The 22,312-nt window shown below is 41.4% G+C and overlaps 1 protein-coding gene across 7 annotated transcripts in view; it reads left to right on the forward strand.

The window, feature by feature from the left end:
* The window catches only part of LOC118972705 (putative histone-lysine N-methyltransferase PRDM6), a 359,903-nt gene that overhangs the window by 1,331 nt on the left and 336,260 nt on the right, over positions 1-22,312 (forward strand). For 4 of the 7 annotated variants that reach the window (XR_012124846.1, XR_012124842.1, XR_012124845.1 and 1 more), the window contains exon 1: positions 11,385-11,665. Coding sequence is in view for 1 of the 7 variants with exons in the window: in XM_073221129.1 (XP_073077230.1) it covers positions 4,787-4,855 (69 nt within the window). In the remaining 6 variants the exon portion in view is untranslated. Of the gene's footprint in view, positions 1-4,786; positions 4,856-11,384; positions 11,666-22,312 lie in introns of those variants that run through there. The other 3 variants (XR_012124844.1, XR_012124843.1, XM_073221129.1) reach the window with 1 other exon arrangement.

The raw sequence follows: 22,312 nt of genomic DNA on the forward strand, positions 1-22,312 counted from the left end.
AAGGTCACAGTGGAAATCAATGAAAAAACAAAAACAATAGAGTAAATTATAAAGCCAAATCTAACTCTTTGAGAAAATAAAATTGATGAACAATAGAACAATAACCAAACTTAAAAGGAAAAATAAAGTTACCAGTATCAGAAATTAGAGCAGTTACATCATTATAGATGCTACAAATATTAAAAAGGTAATAAGGAATATTATAAACTACTTAATGCCAATATGTATGACAACATATGAAATGGAGAGATTTCCTTAAAGACAAAATAACATTGCTTACTTACAAAGAAATAGTTGAATAGACTAAATCTATTAAAGAAATTGAATTTGATTTGTAAATTTGAAATCCCATTAATAGCAAACTTAATTCACAGATGACATGATTGTCTATGCAGAAAATCTGATAGTCTTAAAAACATGACTAGAACAATAAATGAGTTCAGACAGTTCCAGAACACAAAATCAGTATATAAAGAGAAATTTTATTTCTATATACTAGTAATGACCATTTAGAACTTTTAATTAATATTTACAGTAACATCAAGAAATATGAATTATTTATGGGCATGTCAAGCTAAATGTGCAGGAATATTACCTGAACACAATGATGACAAATAAAAGACCTACATAAGTGAAAGATATACATGTTCATGGATTAGAAGACAATCTGGTTAAAATGTCAGTCCTTCAAAAATATCTTGATAGATTCAATGTGATTTTAATTAAACTTTCAACAGATTTTTCTCTAGAAATTGATGACGTAAACCTAAAATTCATACAGAAATGAAAAGGATATAGTATAGTCAAAACACCTTTGGGAAAGAAAAAAGTGAAGGACTTATTTGACCTTATTTCTAAACTTATGATAAAGCTACAGTAAATATCAATGCTGCAATCAAGTGCAGTATTGGCGTCAAGTTAGACAAGCAGATCAAAGAAATATATTAAGATAGAGTCTGAGAATTAGAGCTTCCATGCATTTCACAAATGATTATTGAGTACCTACTTTAGACCAGCCATTCTTCTTGTCCAATGAAGGACAAGATAGGAATGGTCCCTGTCCTCACAGAGCTTAGTCTAATGGAGGGCCGTGAGCCACTGTACGGCCAACTGTACAATGCAGTGTGATGGAAGCCACAGTAGGGGGACATTCAAGGTAGCTGTCGGAGCTCAGAAAGGAGGTGGTGAATCAGACTTAGGAGATGGGAATCTTGGTAACGACTATTATGATGTTTAGAGCAGAGACATACTGTAGGAGCACACTGAAGAAAATTAGTGAAGTACTTCTCTGAAGCTTATTTCTAATTACCTCTCAGAGTTGGGAATCATTAGTCTTAGTTTGGACTTTAATAGAAAATGTGTGTGTTATGATGACATTTGGACAGATGGGAGAGAAATTGGACTGTGGAAATAAAAATCCTTGGCAGAAGCACAGGACTGGGTCCAGAGCCCTCTTTAAAACCACATCTAGCCTTAGGCAGCACAGGCATCTGTAATGCTGGGGAGAGGGCTCTAGCCAAGAGAAAATGAATCTTTTATGTTTTAAATCTTGAAAACAGAAACCTGAGTATTCTCTCTAATGGGAGAACATGGCTTTAGCTACTCTGAGATCCTCTGAGAGGAATTACAACCATAAGAGCTATTAAGCATAAATTCCAATAAAAGTATGTGAAGGCGGTGGTTTTGGGCCCTTTCTTAGTAACAGATGGTTGATGGAATTCCAGGGGAAACCCAGTACAAAAAAAGAAAGAAAACAAAGGTGGAGGGGGTGGAATATGAGGGGACAGCTTAGAATTTATTTCAATTTTTTGGTTTTTATATTTTTTTATTTATTGAAGAAATGATTTTAAAGCAAGTAACATTCATTGAATGCTTACTCTGTGCCAGGCTTTCAGTTTATTTTAAACCTGTAACTTTAAGTGTAATTGGACAATAAATTCACAAGGGGTAGTTAATGTCAAGAGATAAGAAACAATAGAAAAAACAAGGACACAGATAATTCTTAATCAGGTCTAGCGAAATAGCCGTGTAGTTATTTTAAGTCTGGTCAAGTCATGGAGCCTATAATTGAGGTTTAAAATCACTGCATGTTTAAACAAAAATAATCTTTGGGATTATCTTTTTTCAAGCAAGAACCCCTTTACATGAATGGGTGACCACTGCACATTGACATACACAAGTCAGCCGATTCTCCATCTCTCAGTTCTAAAGGTTTCTCCACACTGATTTGTCAGCCTTGCAGAGGATCCTCGGTACATGGCCATTGTTACAATCAAGTAATTCTAACTAGTCCATCTTTGTGGATATCATAGGAAAGGAAATGTCTATATTATTCTTTCATTATCTTAATTTGTAGCATATAATTCAGCCTCTGAGCTATGCCCCTTTCCATTCCAGCAAATCCTTTATCCCCACAAGATCAAAGGATTCCACTTACTCTTTGAGTGACTTCCTCCCTTTGACATGTTAAAATAATTTCATTTTACTGGTTTCAGAGACACTTGCAAGGTGCCCTTCGAAGTGCTTTTGTTGTAATTACTCTCCTCATTAATAATTGACTGGGTTTCTTTACTTTCTTCACATGAACTTCCCTACCAAACTGGGGTAGATGCTCTCCTTTTTCTCTGAGAAATTATACAGCTCTAGCAGTTCTCTTTTTAGCTCCTACCTCTAATCCTTCTTACTGTCATTCCTTCATACATGCTTTTCATGGAGAGCAAACGATGAAAAAGCATATAGCCTTTTCTTGTGGGTTATTGACTGTCTCCTAAATGGGGCCTGTATTTGTTATATTTCCCTTTTTTAAAAAATGTATAGTGTGTGGTATGGATTTCTTGGTTGCCCCAGCCCAACAAGGATGTAGAATTTAGTTATGTTATTAATTTTTGCTTTGTGGCTCACCTACAGCAATCTCCTGGGTCCATTTCTGATCCTGTTTAGGATGAAAGTTCTGTCTATTTCTTTCCTTGTCGGATTTAAAAAGCAGTCCTCAATTTAGTAACAACCACTTCAGTGCCCCCACCCCTGGACCCTGTATCTCTCATCCTGATTGAGCAGTTACTATGTGCTTTGTGTTTGGGTAATTAAAGCCTCCCATTATTATTATCTGCATAAATTTTTTCAGCTTTCCCAATTCCATTTAACATCTTTGGTCTCATCATTTCACTTGAGTCATCTATAATATACATTCCTCTATATGAAGTTTTAACATGAATTGGTTTTACAATTGAAAAGTTTTTATATGAAAAGTTATGACAGAAATCTGTCCAGTGAGTTTATTCAATAAATAGGTTTTGAGTGCCTATTATGTAACAGTTCTGGACACTGGGGATAAGAAAGGTCCAAATCAAAATTCATGTGCTTATATTCTAGTGAGGGGTAGGATAGGGAGACAACAAAGAAATAATTTCAGATGTTGATAAGAGCTAAGGAAGAAAAAAAATGGAAGATGGAAGTTTAGAGCAGCCCTTCTCTACCAGTTGTACTAGAGAATCTAACTCTAATGCCCTAAGGCACCCTTTATATACAATGAATTAACTTCTATCCTGTGGAATTTAAAAAGCAGTCCTCAATTTAGTAACAACCAGTTCAGTCCCCCCACCTCCTGGCCCCTGTATCTCTCTCCTGATTGAGCAGTTACTTTGTGCTTTGTGCAATTACCAAGGCTAGCTAGAATGACACCTGCTGTGTACTATTCTTGGGAGATGGGAAAATACTGTCACTGAAATCATTTTCTGTTGGGCTTAATACTCTCCTGGAACCTGGGCTGGGAAAGTCTGGGTTAGAGAGTAACAGTGGGGAGGTTGGGGGTTGAGGGAAGTGGAATGCTATTTTGGATTATTCTACCAGGGAAGGCCTTTCTGACAAACAATCCCTGAAGCAAAGACCTGAATTCAGTGAGAGAAGGAGGGCCCTGCAAATACAAGGCCGGGGTGCGGCTGGGGTGGGGTGGGGGTGTGGCAGCAGAGTATTCTAGCCAGAGATGAGTGGGCTTGGTATATGTGAGGAGCCGTTACCAAGGCTAGCGTGGCTAGAGCTGAGTTATCGAAGGTACGGAGAGGCTAGGTTAGGATCAGAGAAGTGGCTGGTGAGGGATGGAGATGACATGGTGAGACATGCCGGAGACATTTCAACAGAGATTTACTGAACAACTGTGAATCATGATGGGGCAGGACAGGGTGGTGTTGGTTCAAAGATGGGCTCTGTTCTCGTGCAACTCACAGTATGGAGTATATCCCTTGACTTAAATACACTGTGATAAATGCTACATCTTAATAACAAGCAAATGGGTGGCCATAGGTTGAGCTCTCCTGGAAGCAGACAGGAGCCAAGCCTTCAGGTGCTAGTAATTTATAAAGGAAGCAGTCCTGGGAGGAACTCCTAAGAACCAGGTGAGGGTGGGATTTCAAGGAACAGATTCAGCCTGATCTTCAGGGAGCTCTGCAGTATAAATTAACACTGCAGACTTTGTCACACTTCAAAGCAAAGAAACTGAGTTTTTGTACATGTACATCTGCTAGTCATTGGCTATGGGCTGCCCCATAGGACAGGAACAGCCAGGTTTCCCCCTGGGTACCAATTTTGATTGGTTGAAGTGGAAGTACATTAACACTGTGAGGAGGAGTCTGAGGTCACATCCAGGGTCAGAAGAGTACTATTAATAATAGTTAATTATTATTTAACACTTCCCACATGCCGAATACTGCTTAAGCACTTCATATCATTTAATTAGCTCATTAACAAGTATAAGGCAAGTACTTGTATTGACATTGTTTCCATTTTACAGATGAGAAAACAGTGCAGTCATTTATCAAATATCTTCCAAGGAACAAATTGTCCAGGTTCACATAAGCAGGTAAGTGGAAGAGCTAGGATTTGGTTCTAGATTCTACTCCTAATCACTAGAATAGAGTTGAATGCCCTGATTGATTAGAGGAGGGAGGAATGGCATATCATGCATTTGCCATCTTTTCATGCCAGTCTTTGCCCCATCTTTCAAACATCCTCTTTCCGCTTTCACTTCTGGCCAGAGTAAGCCACTTTCTCTTCCCCAGTGTTCCATACCCTTATGCTTTCATAATGGCTGTTGCTAGGCCTGGAACACCCTTCCTTTAGCCCTCTGGAAGCTAACTGTGGGGAAAATTGAAGTTCATGTGGCCAGGATCCTCACCTGACCCTAAACTACTTGAAGTAACTGGCCTGCTGCTAGGCTTCTTCTTCCACACCCATAGGCATTAAGCTATTATTGACTAAGTCACTATATAAAGACCTCTGCCCAGTGGCAGAGATGAGGGTAGATTCTGGACCTACAGACTGCTGGATGCAAATGTGATCCTAGTGTTCAACCTACTGCTGTGAGAATAAAGCCAGGTATAAACCGTTTTACCCCAAGAACATTCTGTTGTTATTTCTCAGTCTCACTGAATCCACAGTGAACTTGCCTGGGCAACTTGCCCAGGCAAGACACTAACCCTTACTAGTTAGTTCTTTCGAATTCAGTTCGGGCCTCTTTTCTGGTAGAAAGTCTTCCCTGATTTCATCAATTAGAATTGGTGCCCCCCCATATGCTTTCTTAGGGTGTTATGTGCCTCACTTGCAACACAACTTTTTATTTTTATTTGTAATGGCTAACTTCTCTTAAAATGAGCTAAAAGAAGGGCACATGTGTTTTTGTTGAATGAATGAGACATGATTCCTCACCTTATCCCTGCTCCAAACTAGTTGCACTGTCTTTTACAAGTTACCTGCTTTCCAGCTTTAATTTTTTAATTTTAAAACACAGGAATCAGATCATGTGGAATTTCCAGCTCTGTTATCTTTTTGTTTTATCAGTTTGGGAACTTCCAAACATTCTATTCAGTAAGAGTTTTTCCCCATTTACGTTTGTTTTCTATTATATGCACATAATATTGTATTTTCATCCATAAGCCATTCTCTCTCCTTTGTAGCTGAACTTTCTGTGTGTGATAGCTCCATCTAAACAATTACTTGTTGGGAGGGGTACATGGGAGCTGTATTAATAATGATTTCTTTCTTAAACTGGGGGATGCAGAGGGGCATGTTATACATGTACTCTATGTCTGAATACTTTATGAAATTTATAAAAAAGAATATATTCTTTAGTTGTCTCTAAAGAACATAAACTTATCTAAAAAACATCCAGTGTGTTAGGTTAATTGCTTATAATGAATAGAAAAAAGGTGCCAGTTATTAAAACACAGATACACAGACATAAAATGTTATCCTAGCTAGATTTATTTGACAGATGGAGACTAGAATCTTGAGTAATCTTTGGGTTTTCATGAATGAAATTATTTAAGTTTACAGCAGCTATTTATTGCTAGAGAGATAGTGGACTTGGTAGTTTATATCTTACCTCTTTCTTCTAGGAAATGTACCCAAATTTCGTGCTAAGCAATTTTTGGTGCAGGGGTAGTGGGAAGTCTTGCTTAAGCTAATTCATGATTTATATCAGGTATTAATATATCCATATCCTGAGACAGGATAGCCAGGTTATGTATGTGAGGCAAGCCAACTGAGAAACAGAAATGAATGACAGCCTGGGTGTACTTTTTTCAAATTCTTATCCTCCAACAAGAACCTATTTGTTTCCTGTTGCCTCTTTTTGTAATGATGACACTCCCAAAGATAAAAATAATGCTTTTATCTAGTTAAAAATTTACATTACTCATTCTGGTTAAATATCAGTGAGACTGTCCTTATTTTACCCAGTATATAAAGCTACAGGTTTACAAGGCGAGAAAAATTTCTCCACCATCTGAATGCTGTGAAATATATTTTTTAAAGTATCAGAGCAGGAGGGAAGCTAGTTTGCAGGCTCACACATCATATTCCATATTTCTGATGTGGCAAATAAAGTCATTTTCAAGCAAGATGGCTGGTGTTGGCAGAGGTTCTGAGGAAACCTCGCTAGTTCAGTAAAAAAAACTAGGTCATACTTCACTACAGCAAATATCACTCCATAGGATAACTCTGCTTCAACAATAGCGTTCTAAGATCCAGACACTAATCACTTAATTAAAAAAAATAACAGAATTTGGTAAAACCCCAGTAAAGAGGATTGAGAATATCCTGGAATTCTTTAAAATAGCCCCATATCTTTTATTTAGCTAGCATGGCAAATTAGTAACACGGTTATTTTTTTTAGTTGAGGATTTGTCTATAATGTAGATGTTCTGTATCAGGAGGTACTTGTACTTAAATTTAGTGCTGGATTTAGATTGTTCCATGATAGAGGCTAAGAGAAGGTCTCGGGTGGGAGGAGATGCTGGGAATCTGTATTTTAACAAGTACCCCGAGTGACTGTGTTGCACACTTTGGGGAAAGTCTCAGAGAATAACTTTTAATAAAGCTTAAATAGAAATATGCTTTTAGTTAAGGGCATAAAACAACTGAAGACATCACCAGAGAGTTGATCAGTTTAGTGTGGTTAACAAAAGGTAATAGGTTGTTTTTAAAGTATTTAGTTAACCAGCACTGCAGCTAAATCTAGCTGTGGACCTGGCTTTTCAATTTGTTCCACCAAATACCCTTTGCAGTATCTATTACCAAGAATTATTATTGGTCTTTCTTTTTTTAAAAAAACCTACTCTCACATTTATGTGGAAAATTTCCTCTTTTTAGAATCTTTACCTCATTAGTGATTTCTGTCAGAGTTGGTTTTTTTCCTTGTTAAAGAATGAGTCTTTCCACCTAGCATCTTAATGGGGGTGTTCTCAAGCAGCTGGATACAAATCACCTATGGAATAATTTAAATATGCAGTTGCCCAGGTTCTACTACTCACCCCAAGCAGAAATCTATAGGCGTGGGGCCCCCAAATCTATTTCCTTCAAGCATTACTGTGCAGGCAGGCTTGAGATACGCTGGTTTAATGATAGCAAAAGAAACTTTGAGGCTTTCAAGCATATTTTTCTTGATTAGTCATTTATTTACTTCTGCTATCACCAGAACCATTATTGTGCTACGTTCAATGTGTTCCTTGAAACCGAGTTCTGTGCTATGCCACATCTGATAGGGACACTGTGATGAACAATGCCTGAGATGGCTAAGCAGGCTGCCCTTCTGGGGCTGATAAGGAAGACAGGCCCAAGACAGACTGACAAGGGTGAAGTTTTCTCTGAGTGGCAGTTTGATCACTTGGTGAACAGTGAGAGAAAACTGCTTGAAGCAGTGTCATACCACCTGGTCTGAATAACTGGGGGAAGATTTTGGAGAATTTAGCACTTAGGACTTTGAATCACTTTGGTATATACTATTGAGTTTGAGAGCTTGACTATGCTGAACAACAAAGGTTCAAGCTAGCCAGCATAAAAACACTTAGGTGTATTTAGTTGAGAGATGGCAGAGGCACCGAGCTTCCTGATGTCCCAACTCTGAAATTCCTGACAAGGGTATGTGGGCAATTTTTAAGATCCCTGAGGTAGGTTATTTTACAACCTCTCTGGCTTATGCCTGAATTGTTCAAGATTGAGACCATTAGCTCCCTGCATGTTTTCCCCATGTGCTTTTTCCTGAGACTACCTGTGTAGTTCTATGACATTGTACACTTCCAGAAAGCAGAAACCACTTATGTCGCTTCTCTTGCCACGAGTGTAGCACAGTGCCATTCAGACATGCATGCTCAATACTTTAGGGTGTATGTAGACAGTGTCATTTATTAGGAACACTCAGTTCTCACTTCTAATTGCCACACTCCAACCACCAAATAGGCATAGGGTGCTGTTCCATAGACTAAGGGTAGGTGATATGGGAATTAAACACACTTATCTTCAGCCAATGCCCAAATGGTGAGTGCCACCAGAACACCCATGTTTAGTCACAGAGAACTTTCAAATAACATGGAGCAGGGGCTACAACTATCATTTTCTGACAGGTATTCTCCGTAGCAAGATTTTACAGGCACCTAATCCAATAGGTCTGGGACTGGGAACCAGACTTTCTATCAAGCTCCAGGTGGAGATCATCCTCATGTGGAAAAGGCAGACTCTGAGGTTCCCCTCCCAGACTTACTGGATTAGAATCCACTTTGTAACAAGACACCCAGGTGGGAGGAGCCAAGATGGTGGCATGAGTAGGGCAGCAGAAATCTCCTCCCAAAACCATATATGTTTTTGAAAATACAGCAAATACAACTATGCCTAACAGAGAGACCAGAAGATATGGTACAACAGCCAGACTACATCCACATCTGCAAGAACTCAGCATCTCACGAATGGGGTAAGATACAAAGCCGCTACCCGGCAGGACCTGAGCACCCCCCACCCCAGCTCACCAGTGGGAGGAAAGGAGTCAGAGCAGGGAGGGAGTAGAAGCACAGGATTGCTCAATAACAAGCCCTAGTAATCTGCACTGGGAGCACAGACACACTTTGTATGGTGTATTGGATAATAGAGAAATGGAAAAGTAAAATCTGTGAGCGGGTCCCCACAGCCAGCTCCTCTGGGACAAAAGAAAAGTGAGTGCTTTTTGAAAGTCTTAAAGGGACAGGGGCTTCATGGCTGGACAGAATAGTCTCGGCACACTCAGCCCAGCAGGCTGGAATCCTGAGGAACTTTAGGTCCCCTAACCCCATGGGTGGCAACACAGCTTTGAAGCCCCTCACGGCAATAAGCAGCCTGCCATTCGTTCCCCCTGGCCAGCACTGCCCCACCACAGTGGCCGAGCAGCCGGGGAGTGGCCCCACGCACAGCAACTGCCCAGAGTCTCCTCCCAGCAGGCAGTTGCCCGGGCCAGACCCAGAGGCTGTGGCTGGTGCGCAGCTGCCTGGCACAGACAGAGAAAGCTGGGGCAAGGCGCGAAGGGGTGCTGTTCTTGCAGGAGGGCACAACCGGTGCACCTGCCACTCCCCATAGGGCTCTGTGCTGCCCCGAGGACTGCCATGCCCATGGTAGCTCAAGGGATTAACTCGGAGGCTGCTCCTAGTGTGCAGGTAACTGACACAGGCAGCGGAGAAGGGCAAGGTGACCAGCAAGCAGGAAGGGACTTTGTTCTCCAAGGAGACTCATGCGCCACCTGCCTATGACCACCTCTATCTCCATGAACAGGCAGAAGAATTTGGTCCAGTCAAGAATCACCCAGACAACCCCGAGAGAGGGCCTGGGGAGATAGATATAACCAATCTTCCTGAAAAAGTATTCAAAATAAAGGTCATAATCATGCTGATGGACCTGCAGAGAAATATGCAAGAGCTAAAGGATGAAGTCAGGAGGGAGACTACAGAAATGAAACAATCTCTGGAAGGACTTAAGAGCAGACTGGATGAGGTGCAAGAGACTGTTAATGGAATAAAAATCAGAGAACAGGAACACAGAGAAGCTGAGGCAGAGAGAGATAAAAGGATCTCCAGGAATGAAAGAATATTAAGAGAACTGCATGACCAATCCAAACACAACAATATTTGCATTATAGGGGTACCAGAAAAAGAGAGAAAAAGGGATAGAAAGTTTCTCTGAAGAAATAATTGCTGAAAACTTCCCCAAACTGGGGAAGGAAATAGTCTCTCAGACCATGGAGGCCCACAGATCTCCCAACACAAGAGACCCAAAGAGGACAACACCAAGACATATAATAATTAAAATGGCAAAGATCAAAGACAAGGAGAGTATTAAAGGCAGCCAGACTGAGAAAAAAGGTCACCTACAAAGGAAAACCCATCAGGCTATCATCAGACTTCTCAACAGAAACCTTACAGGCCAGAAGAGAATGGCATGATATATTTAATGCAATGAAACAGAATGGCCTTGAACCAAGAATACTGTATCCAGCACGATTATCATTTAAATATGAAGGAGGGATAGAACAATTCCCAGACAATCAAAAGTTGAGGAAATTTGCCTCCCACAAACCACCTCTACAGTGTATTTTAAAGGGAGCGCTCTAGATGGAAGCACTCCTAAGGCTAAATAGATGTCACCAGAGAAAATAAAATCACACCAAAGAAAGCAAACCAACCAAATACTAACTTAAGACACCCAGGTCTTAAGATAAAATCACACCAAAGAAAGCAGACTAACCAAATACTAACTCAAGACACCCAGGTGATTCCTATTCATATTTAGAATTTGAGGTATAAACTTATGTAGTCATTCAGCAATCGAGCCCCCCCACTCAGCCTTCTGTACCTACCTCGCACTGGCTGGGCTGATAGCAACCGAACCTCCAGGGACATCAGAGTGGGTGTTTCCAAAAGCAAATTGATGATTGGCTGTCCCGGCCACGTGACCGGCCCCTGTCCTCCCATGCGAACGGATTGGCTCTCGCGGATACTGACAGACAGGGCCGGGGGCGGACCAGCGCCCTGTGGGAGGGGCGCACGCGGAGGCGCAAAGGTATGATAGCGCGAGTGCGCGTGCGCGGCGGCGGGGATTTCTCCCGAGCCCTCGGAGGGAGCCGGAGCGCTTCTCCAGAGGCAAGCACCGCCCCGGGGCGGCCTCCCTGTCGCGCGGCCACGTGCGGACTGGTCAGATAGGGCTGGGTTGGGGGAGGTCTTGGGTCTGCCAGTCACGGAGACCCGCTTTTGGGAGGATGCCGACCCGGGCTCAGCCGCCCCCCTCGGTGCCTTTGAATGTATCTCCTCATCCCCCGGAGAGGGCTCCGCCGGAGGGGATTGCCCGGAGGTGTGCTGATATCAGGCCCTCTCCCCAGGTAAACGGGGAGGGTGGTGGGGCGGGGGCGTCACAGCGCCGGACCTGGGCTGACACCCGGGAGATGATGGCTTTAATGCAGCAGGACCTGTCACATGTGGGTAGGAAGAGAAAAATGTAGCGTCACTTTGGCCAAGCCACAGGACTCGAACTAATCCGGCGGCGGCGAGAGAAGCCGAATTCCTCGCGCAGCTGTGCGGGAGGGGTGGGGGCATGACCGGCGGGCCGAGCCCAGATGTTTCCCGTAGAAAGCTGCCCTGGGCCTCGCCGTGAGCTCTCACCCCAAAGTTAAGCAGAAATTGAACGCTTTCATCTTGTCTAAGGAATCCAGAGGTTCGTTAAGAGATGGAAAAAAAATGTCTTAAAAGCAGCTGGGCATTGGTGGAGCAGTCTAAATGAGAGGCTACAATGAGGAATTAGAGGTACAGTGAAACTGATTGGTAAATTGTGGGGGAAATGGCTGCAGTGAACTGCAGACCCGACCATCGTATTAAGATTCTTTTCAGGAAGATAGAATTTTTGTTGGGGAGTCGGGGAGGGGGTCTCTGTAAACCGAGTTTTTTCTGGGCTGAAGCTGTGTGTGTGTGTGTGTGTGTGTGTGTGTGTGTGTGTGTGGTTGGTGGGGCAGGAGGATATGTGTGTGTGTGTGTGTGTGTGTGTGTGTGTGTGTGTGTGTGTGTGTGTGTGTGTGTGTGTGTGTGTGTGTGTGTGTGTGTGTGTGTGTGTGTGTGTGTGTGTGTGTGTGTGTGTGTGTGTGTGTGTGTGTGTGTGTGTGTGTGGTTGGTGGGGCAGGAGGATATGTCTCCTTTAAGTCATACTTGAAAAAGGGGCCTGTGTGTAAGGCATCCCCTGCCTCTTCCCCATTTCCCCAGATCTGCAATAGCAAGGGCATAATGTACATCCTATAATGAAATACAGAAGTCACTTCAGTTTTCCCGTGGTAAACTAATTTGTTAGATGAATCTGGTAATCTGCCTGTTAAGAAATGATCCAACTATCACTACAAAGATTTTACTGTATTTTGTAGTTTTACTGTAATCCATTTAGAACGTTTTCTGGTATGAAATGGGTAAGAATCTCTACCTGATTTCTCTGAAACATCTACCACACTTCAAGTCCCTTTTATTACTTTTTTCTTCTGCATACAAAGTTCTATTTCTTTAGGAAACAGCAAAATTTTTCAAACATCTAAGAAACACCTCATGCTTGTGAAATGTCTACATTTACTAAGAAACCAATTTATTTGGCAAGTTAAAGCAAATCAGAAAGGGAACTCTTAATTTAAATTTGTTAGGGGGATTCAGAGCTAACAATTATAAGCTGCAACAAATGTACTTATGGTTTTCTGAGGTAAATGAAAGTAAAAGTTGCTGCAAAGCTTTTTGGGAATATAACAAACGACCCTAGTAAAGTGAAATATAAATTGTCTTATGCTATATTGGAGCTTGAAGCTAATTAGTGGGAACAATTTAAAACTCATTTTTTGGTGGTATGGGAGGAAGGAATTCTGAGGGTGGGGGTAAGTGATATAGTTTGAAAAAGTATATGTTTTTATGTTAATGTAAACTACACAAAGGGCATACAGTGTTTATGTTTAGCCTGTGGAAGGAGGGCAGGGGTTTTGAAAGGTCGAGTGAGGAACACTTATTAGGTTACCCAAGGGAAAAGAGGAAGATGGGCAGCCTCAGTTCATCGTGAGGGAAGCAATGTACCTCAGTGACCTACAGGACAAGGTTTTATTTTCTGATTCAATAAAAGCCCGCTAGGGTTGCTTCCAAAGCAATGAAAAAATCACTTTTCTGTCATTTCTGTCCCCTCAGTCAGGGACAGAGAGGATGGGAGTGAATGAGAGAGATTGGAGCCCGACCTGCGTGCCAAAGCAGTAGTGTCCTTTGAGCAGGGTCTGTGTCACATTGTGTAAATATAAAAGCCTTCACATTGAGCACCTTGCCTAGGACACATGCTGTAAGATAGAGGGGGATACCATTGCCACAACATTAACAAGATAGAGGGAACAAGCAGGAAATCTTCTGACAGAGAAGCACTGGGGAAAAAGAGTCAGGAAATGTTTAATTTAGGGGGCTCTACTGCTTGTCTTTAAAGGAGCCTTCAGGAGGCATTTCCAGACAGCTGTCTCATTAATGGTTAGCCTGGCTGGGCTTTATGTAGCTTCCAGAGGACTTGCTCTTCATGACTGAAACTCCTGTGGAGGTTACATGTCTCAGGTTGTAAGCATCAGTTATGCTTGCAGTGTGCTCTACAAAAGAAAAGCTCATAAAGACATACATCTAGGCTGCCATTCTTTCAGGTCCTTGGCTCATGTCAGACACAGGCTTCCGGAAAACAAGCTGTGCCCTCCCTACCGGTAGATGGCGCTGTTGTCTATGGGAATTCCTGGAGGAGATGAACTAAGGAGCTGGCAAAACCAGTGGTGTATAACGTCTAGTCTGGAAGACTTTGAAAGGCTGTGTCAGCTCCCAAAGAGAATCTGAAAAAAAGGGGAAAAGTTCTAAAATCCAAAACTGTTTATCCATGGTAGGAATAATGTATGTTGTGGGGATTAAGGAATGGTTGTGACTCTTTTGCTGGTTGTGTGTAGGGGAGAAGGCAAGAGGGTAAACCGACATCAGCATATAGCACAGGTTTTGAAAGTACTTGGTGTATGTGTTGTTGGTTAATTGAACATGAGGTTGAAATCATGTAATTGAAATTCCCAGCAACTTCGTAGTTTCTAATTCTTTGCACTTAAATCTAGCCTAGACACAGATGAGGCTTTGGAATGTAAGTATGACTTTTAAACCTCATCAATATCCAATAATTACATGCTCTGAAGATAGTGGTGAGAGTATTAAGAAAAATAATGCTAGTTAAGTAATTACTATACTTTAGGGCTGTCCACAGAAGGTAGCTCGAAGTTATTCTTAATCAGTTCTTCTAAAAATGGAAAATTCGTGAACAAGTATATTGAGATTTTCTTAGCTAATGTTGTCCTTTCAAGATTGTATTAATCCAAATCTTGAACTTTGATTTCTTGATCTTATTAGCTAGGGTTCATTCATCCATTCCCTTCTTTTGAAATAGCTGTTCTCTGTTACTGACTGTTGTTTTGAGGGAGATTTTGTGGCCATGGTATTTGAGGGAGGTGGGTGCTGTTTCCAGTGAGATTATAGTGTATATGCGGGCCTCAAGTTTTGACTCTGCTGGAGGCAGAGGACGTTGCCTCTGGGTGTCATTACCCCAGGTCACCTGCTTCCTCACGCAGTTCCCATCTCATGGCTCAGCTTATTTGAGGTTTATTTCTGTCTCCCTTCAAGTGAACTGATGAGCTAGCTTTTACTACTGAGAATCTTTACTGTGGAGAATCTTAAAATCCTGCTGGTGCTAGATGGCAGTAGTCACAACAGCCCATTAAAATTGCCTCTTTATGTGACCTCAAGAGAAACTCTTTACCTTTCTTGCTGAACCTCAGTTTTCTAGCCTGGCCCCTGAAATTGCTGAGGTAGTACCTGTCTCTTATGATCCCTTCCAACTCTAAAATTCTATAACTAGGTGATTCTCATAAGGTATTTCTAAAGCCTCTGAAAAGGTCTCATCAGAAGGTATTTTCTAACTGTGAACCTAGGGCAAAAAGAAATCTCAATATTTCTTCCCAGAGAAATGATTGTGCATTGTCTTAGAATTCTAGTAATTGAGAGTTGGAAAAAACCCTAGAGGTGGTTTAACTCATTCTTTTTATTTTATAGACAGGGAATTTCAATTCAGAGCTAAGTATCTTGACCAAGCCAACAGAGCTAGTTAGTGGCAGAGACCTAGTTAGAGAACCAGGACTTACGCCTGGACTCCTCTTAATCTCTTCTTCTCCACTGCTGCCTTTCTTCACCTGCCATCCAGACGCAGAAGTTGCTGTGTCTACAGGGCTGGAGTGAAGAAAATTCTCTGATTAATTTCTTAATGTAGGATTTTAAAGCCACAGCATGAATAGCATTGAGTTTGGGCAGAAAGTCAAGGTCAGGCTTCTTCTTTTGCATTCTTTTCTTCACTGACTAGATCCTGAGCAGGTTTCTTTCCTGTGCATTTTTGGGTTTTTAAAACTTTTCTGCATACTATTTCCTATAAAGAAAAACTCTGATCATCCTAGAAGAGTCGCTGCCTGATCAGATGTTCTTTAATTAGGTCCATAGAACTCTGAGGGCTGTGTGAATAGAAGAGTATTTCCATGTATACATCCTTTATAATATTACATATTTTATCTTATACATTCAATACATTTGACTGCCAAACAGGTCCGTGACACAAAAATAGGGTAAAAAATCTAGAATCTAGAACAGGTGTAGACAACTGCCAGGATGGGAGAATTTTTGAGGACCTAAGACACTATGGTGGAAGAGGATTATGGGATGGAGTATAGAAATAAACGTATAGATGTTCTTAGAACATTTTACCTTTATTAAAATGCTTAAAGTCTTTCACTAAATGAAGATGCTAATAGCGTTTTGCCCATCTTAAATTAATAATGGATATGCAAGTATTAATTTCCAGTTATCATTCCACATTCAGTAAATACTCCCTCCAACTCTTGCAAGAGTATAAAATAAAAATGAGTTAAACCATATCTAGGGTTTTTTCCAACTCTCAAATATTTTCAAAGTCACATTGTGTTATTGGAGATAACATTCATACTAAAAGGCTCCCTTCTCCAATCTCACAGATTTCCAGATAGTCAGTGCATTTCTGACTTACGACTTGGAGTTTTTGACTCCTGTCTACTTCTTCTGAGGTCCTATGTTTCACATTCTATAAGCTTCTAGGACTCACCATGATCTCAGAGATGCAAAATAATTTACATGTCAGAGATAAAAAAAAGTTAAGGTTCCTTTATTTGTCCCCAGGACTTACCACAGAAACTGCTGCTCATCCTTCTCTGCTAATTATTTTATTTCCCTTTTGAGTTTGAAACCCCTAATTCTCTTGTTAAAATTGTTCCAAAATAGGAGTGCCTCACAGTTCTACATATTGAAAATAAAGATTCTTGTTTTTGCTAGAAAGTATACAAAAGTTATTTTGTGTTCAGGTCATGTTTTGAACATGTGAGCCATAACTTTGGTTGAGGTCACTACATTTTTTAAGAATATCTGCTTGAAAATCTCATGGTGATCTGTGACACCTTGCCTATCTTTGGTAATATGGTCACCCAAGCTAGTGAATGCCACCTTCTGGTACCTTTTTTAGTAAATGGATCAGAGTAGTCGTCTTGGTTTAGCAGAAGAATAAAGATTATCCTTCTTCAGGAAGCTGTCAGTTGAATTTATGTAATAACAGAAAAAGTCAAATTTCTACATTCTCATCCCAGCACCCTACTGAGTTATTGTGAGATTTGAGGGGCATCATTGACTTCCCTGAGTCTGTTTCCCTGTCTGGAACACAAGAGAATAGAGACCGCTTAAATTCTTTCCATTTCCAAATCCCTCCAAACTCCCTTGACTCTATGAAATCCTGTCTGGCACCTAGCCGAAACATAACCTAAAACCTTACACTTGGACTCCTCAATCTTTTCTTCACCACTGCTGCCTTTCTTCACCTGCCATCCAGATGCAGTTGGTTAGTTGGAAATGCACATATGGTCAGATAAAGTCAGTGCTGGGGTCATTCTTTGTATCTGCAAGTTACTTTGTGGTTTACTAAAATCTTCTCTCATTCCTTATCTCTTTTTTTCTTAAGGTGTGATCAGAGAATAGCAGTATTATTATCATCTGGGAGCTTGTTAAAATGCAGAATCTTAGGCCTCAGGACCTACTGGATTGAAATTTACATTTTATCAAGATGCCCAGATGCTATGCATGCATATTAAAGTCTGAGAAGTGCTGCTGTGTCTCATTTGGAGTCTCACGAGCCTGTCAGGGACGCAGAGTACTTTACAGCTAAGGAACCAAGGAGAACAAGACGCAGTTGTTATGTAACTAAGCCGAGGTTACTGTGCCAGTGTCTCACTCAGAACTCCATACTGTAAACCTAATGCTGTCATATTGGTTGGGCTGGAGCCAGCTGTGTATGATGATAACAGCTAGGTGCCAGGCAGCCCATGGGCTTCAGTGTGGCTGTATGATGGAGTTCTAGCCAACTGAATGTGAGTGGAAGTGGGAAAGTGTGTGATCCACTTCTAGGAAAAAACCATGGAAACAGAATGTCCGTGTGAGTTCCTCCATGCTGTTTTCCACTCCTAGCTTGCTGGAAAGGAGAAGACTCCTAGGGCCAGCCTGGAAACTGTTCTAAAGATAACAGGACTTTGTCAGCTGGTGTGCCTGGGTCACTGAATCAGGGAGGACCTGACTGACCTGTTCACTGTTCGGTGTGGATACAGAAACCAGAAATAAACTTGTATTGATCTTGAGCAACTATATGTGTTTATGTTTGTGTGAGCACTTAGTCTACTGTCACAGATTCTCTTGAGCTGTGGTGTGGGACTTGAAGTTGTGGACATTTGGCCTAATGCATTCACTCATTTCTTGTCTTTGGCAGTAATGTCTTTCTTTGTCTCTTCTTTCTTTGTTTTGACGTCTATTTTGTCTGATACAGGTACTGCAACTCCTGCTTTTTTCTCCCTATTAGTTTCATGAAATATCTTTTTCCATCCCTTTATTTCCAATCTGTGTATGTCTTTGGGTTTGAAGTAAGTCTCTTGTAGGCAGTATATAGACGGGTCTTGTTTTTTTATCCATTCAGTGACTCTGTGTCTTTTGATTGGTGCATTAAGACCATTTACATTTAGGGTGATTATCCATAGGTATGTACTCATTGCCATTGCATGCTTTATATTTGTGGTTACCACAGGTTCAAGAGTAACTTCTTTGCTATCTAACAGACTAACTTAAGTCACTTAGTATGGTATTACAAATACAACCTTAATGTTCTTTTTTTTTCTTCTTCTCCATTCCTTATGTATTAGGTGTCATCTTCTGTACTCTTTGTCTATCCCTTTACTGGCTTTTGCATTAGTTGATTTGATTTTGCGTTTGCTTAGTAATTAATTAGTCTGCTTTATTTGCTGTGGTTTTATTTCCTCTGGTGACAGCTATTTAGCCTTAGGAACACTTCCATCTATAGCAGTCCCTCCAAAATACACTGTAGAGAAGGTTTTTTGGAATTGAATTCTCTCAGCTTTTGCTTATCTGGAAATTGTTTAATTCCTCCTTCAAATTTAAGTGATAATCTTGCTGGGTAGAGTATTCTTGATTCGAGGCCCCTCTGCTTCTTTGCATTAAATATATCATGCCACTCCCTTCTGGCCTGTAAGGTTTCTGCTGAGAAGTCTGATGGTAGCCTGATGGGTTTTTCTTTGTATGTGATCTTTTTTCTCTCTGTGGCTGCTTTTGATAGTCTGTCCTATACTTGATCTTTGCCATTTTAATTATGTCTTGGTGTTGTCATCCTTGCTTCCCCTGTGTTGGGAGATCTGTCCACCTCCATGGCTTGAGAGACTATTTCCTTCCCAGATTGGGGAAGTTTTCAGCAATTATCTCCTCAAATACTTCCTATCCCTTTTTTTCTCTATTCTTCTTCTGGTACCCCTGTAATGCAATATTGTTCCATTTGGATTGGTCCAACACTTCTCTAAATATTCTTTCATTCCTAGAGATCCTTTTTTCTCCTGTGCCTCAGCTTCTTTGTATTCCTGTTCTCTAACTTCTGTTTCATTTACTGTCTCCTGTACTTCATCTAATCTGCTTTTAAATCCCTCCATTGTATGTTTCATTTCAGATAACTGTATTTTTCAAAGTTTGTATCTTATCTCATTCTTGAATTCATCCCTGAGTTCTTGAGTATTATTCTGTAGCTCCAGGAGCCTGTATGATTTTTATTTTGAAATCTCTTTCAGGAAGATTGATGAGTTCAGTTTCACTTGACTCTTTTTCTGGTGTTTGTGGGCTTTTGGTTTGAACCAGGTTCCTTTGACATTTCATATTTTTATATGGCACCCTCTAGTGCCCAGGAGCTCTAATCTCTGGAGCTGCTTGGCCCCTGGAGTGATGGTGGGGTTCACGTGAGTAGCACTGGTGCCGTTTGGGAGGAAAGAGCTCTTTCCTGCTTTCCAGCTAGAGGGCCTGCCTCCACTGCCAGGGCCAGTGGGCCAAGTGCCCAGGGAGAAGCCTCTATGCTATGCACTTGTAGCTCCCGTAGACATGGCCTCCCTCTGGCTGGCCTGACGCAATGGTGGGGGAAGCCAGTTTGTGAGCCAGTGCTGTCTGGGAGGAAGGAGCAGAAGGCTGCATATCATGGTGGGGGTCCTTGTAGCTGTGTTGCCAGCTATGGGGATGGAGCACCTGAAGCTCCTGAAAGTTTCCAACCTGCTGGGCAGAGTGTGCCTGGAAAATTTTGGCCACCTGTTTTTTCTCCTGAGCTGCTAGTTCTGTGCAATCCTTGCCCCTTTACCAGCCCTCTCACTGTTGGGAAGTCTCTCAGACTGCCCACCTTTCCTTTGTCCCAGAGCAGCCAGTTGTGGATACCTGTTTTTCACAAGTGGCTGGAATCTCAGTCTCTCTAACTCTTCCACCTATCTTAGCTTTCCAACCCAGTAATGTCCAGAGCACTATGCAATGTAGGTTCATGCTCCCAGAGCAGATTTCCAGGGCTGGGTGTTCAGCATTCCTAGGCCTCCACTCCCTCCCTGCTCCGTTCCTCTTTCTCCCTCCAGTGAGCTGTGGTGGGCAAAGGGCTTGGATCCCTCCAGATCACAGCTTTGGTATTTTACCCTTTTCCTTGAGGTCTATTGTTTTCCCCAGGTGTATGCAGTCTGGCACAGCCTTCTTTCCTGTTGCTCTTTCAGGATTAGTTGTATTTGCTATATTTTCATACTACATGTGGTTAGGGAGGAGGAGGTTTCTTCCTCACTTCTCAGTGCCACCATCTTTGAGCCAATGGTATGTCTTCTTAATACAAAGTTTTCCAGGGCCCGACCAACAGGCTTTTCATTCCGAACATCATTTAATAAAATGCAACACAACATTAACAGGATTGCTTGGACAAACCCTTAGAGTTCGTTTAAGCAGACTGCCCTGTGTAGATTCTCAAGTATTACATGTTTAGCATAAATAAATCTGCCAGTGTTCTCAAACAATGGGGATGCTCTCCTGGCAGCTCTGCCTTTCTCAACTATGGAGCCTAAAGAATATCAGTGTTTCCTTCTTTACACTATTTCAGTTATGGGTCTCCACCTCTTCTTCAAATGATTTCAGCCATATGTTAGAGCTATACATTTTGGTTTCATAAAACCTAATTCCTGCTGCCCCTTCTCAGTCTTTTTCCCTCTTTGACATTTTTGTTATTGTCTCAAACACAAAATAATTTAAAATATTTTCTACCCAAGGTAAGAATATTGTAAGTGCTTGCATTTTGTTTTTGTTGGATTTATTTTTTTTAGTTATTTGCATGGGCTATAATTGGATGTAAATGTGATTCTCATTGAATTAATTTTATCTGTTTTTTTGCTCCTGAGTTATTGGTGAGAAACTTAAGTACAACTGTGTGTATGCTGCATTCTTTGGTTATTCATGTGTTCCTAACTCTACCCTTACCAGTTGTCTACATTTTATCATTTAGTCTCTTTTTACCTCAGACATTTTTACCTAAAATATCATGGGAATATTTGGTGTGTGAAAGGATCCATTGCAATGTATTGTTCTTCCCAGAGTTCTCTTTTGGATAGGATCCTGGCCATAGGAACTTCAATTTTCCCCACACCACTTTTGGAGAACAGTTAGGATACATTTTTTTTCTGTTGTTCGTAATCAGAAAGATTATCTAGAGTAACTGCTATGAGTAGAGATGTTTTACAGGCAGGCTGCAGGAGCTGCCCGGCCTTTGTATTCCATGAACATGATGGCAGGAGTGCCCGCATTTGAGTCATGGAAAAGAAAGAGAGGTGGTAACATATGACACTGCTTTGCACTAAGCTCCCTGTTCATCCTTCTGAAGGGTGTGGCGGGAAGACACCAGGGCCTCAGACATGTATCTGTCCTTCCTCACAGAAACATTCATAGTTGGAGGAAGCAAGAAATACAGCTTCTGAGTGAACTAGATTTTTTTTGAACTACTGATTTTGAGTTTTTTTATTTTAAAATTATGGGCACCAGGATAAGAAAAGCAAATGGAAAGAGAGATATGCAGAAGGTCAAATATATGGCTGTTATGTTGACTTGTGTTAGGTCAGATATCCTACTTCACCTTCACGTTCAAATAAAGCTCTCAATTTCCTTCCCTGTGGGCTCATTAGAGCTCTACCCTGGGATCTCTTCTTGTTCCCTCAGAACTCAGGAAGAATTGCTGATGGGTTTGAGCCCTGCCAAGGAAGCTCCTTAGAAGGTTTGCTCCAAAGGAAGGAAGAAAGTCTTGTATCTTGCTGTTCTTCAAGTCACCCCTTGCTCCACCCTCAGAATCACTGCCTAGTCAGACATGTCTTTTTTGCCAAATCTAGTCAGCCTGGGGTTCCCTTCCAGGATTTTGTCTGGTTGCAAGGCAGGTACTAAGTGTAGTAGCTACTCTCTTATGCCTATCAGCCCTCTTCCCAGGGTAGAAGTGATGGGGGAGGAATGCACCCAAGGGGGAAAGAAGCCCAAAGAGAAGAGATGGAGAGGTGCCAATGGCCAAGCCGTGT

The sequence above is a fragment of the Manis javanica genome, chromosome 14 (assembly GCF_040802235.1).
Source record: "Manis javanica isolate MJ-LG chromosome 14, MJ_LKY, whole genome shotgun sequence".
Lineage (NCBI taxonomy): Eukaryota > Metazoa > Chordata > Mammalia > Pholidota > Manidae > Manis > Manis javanica.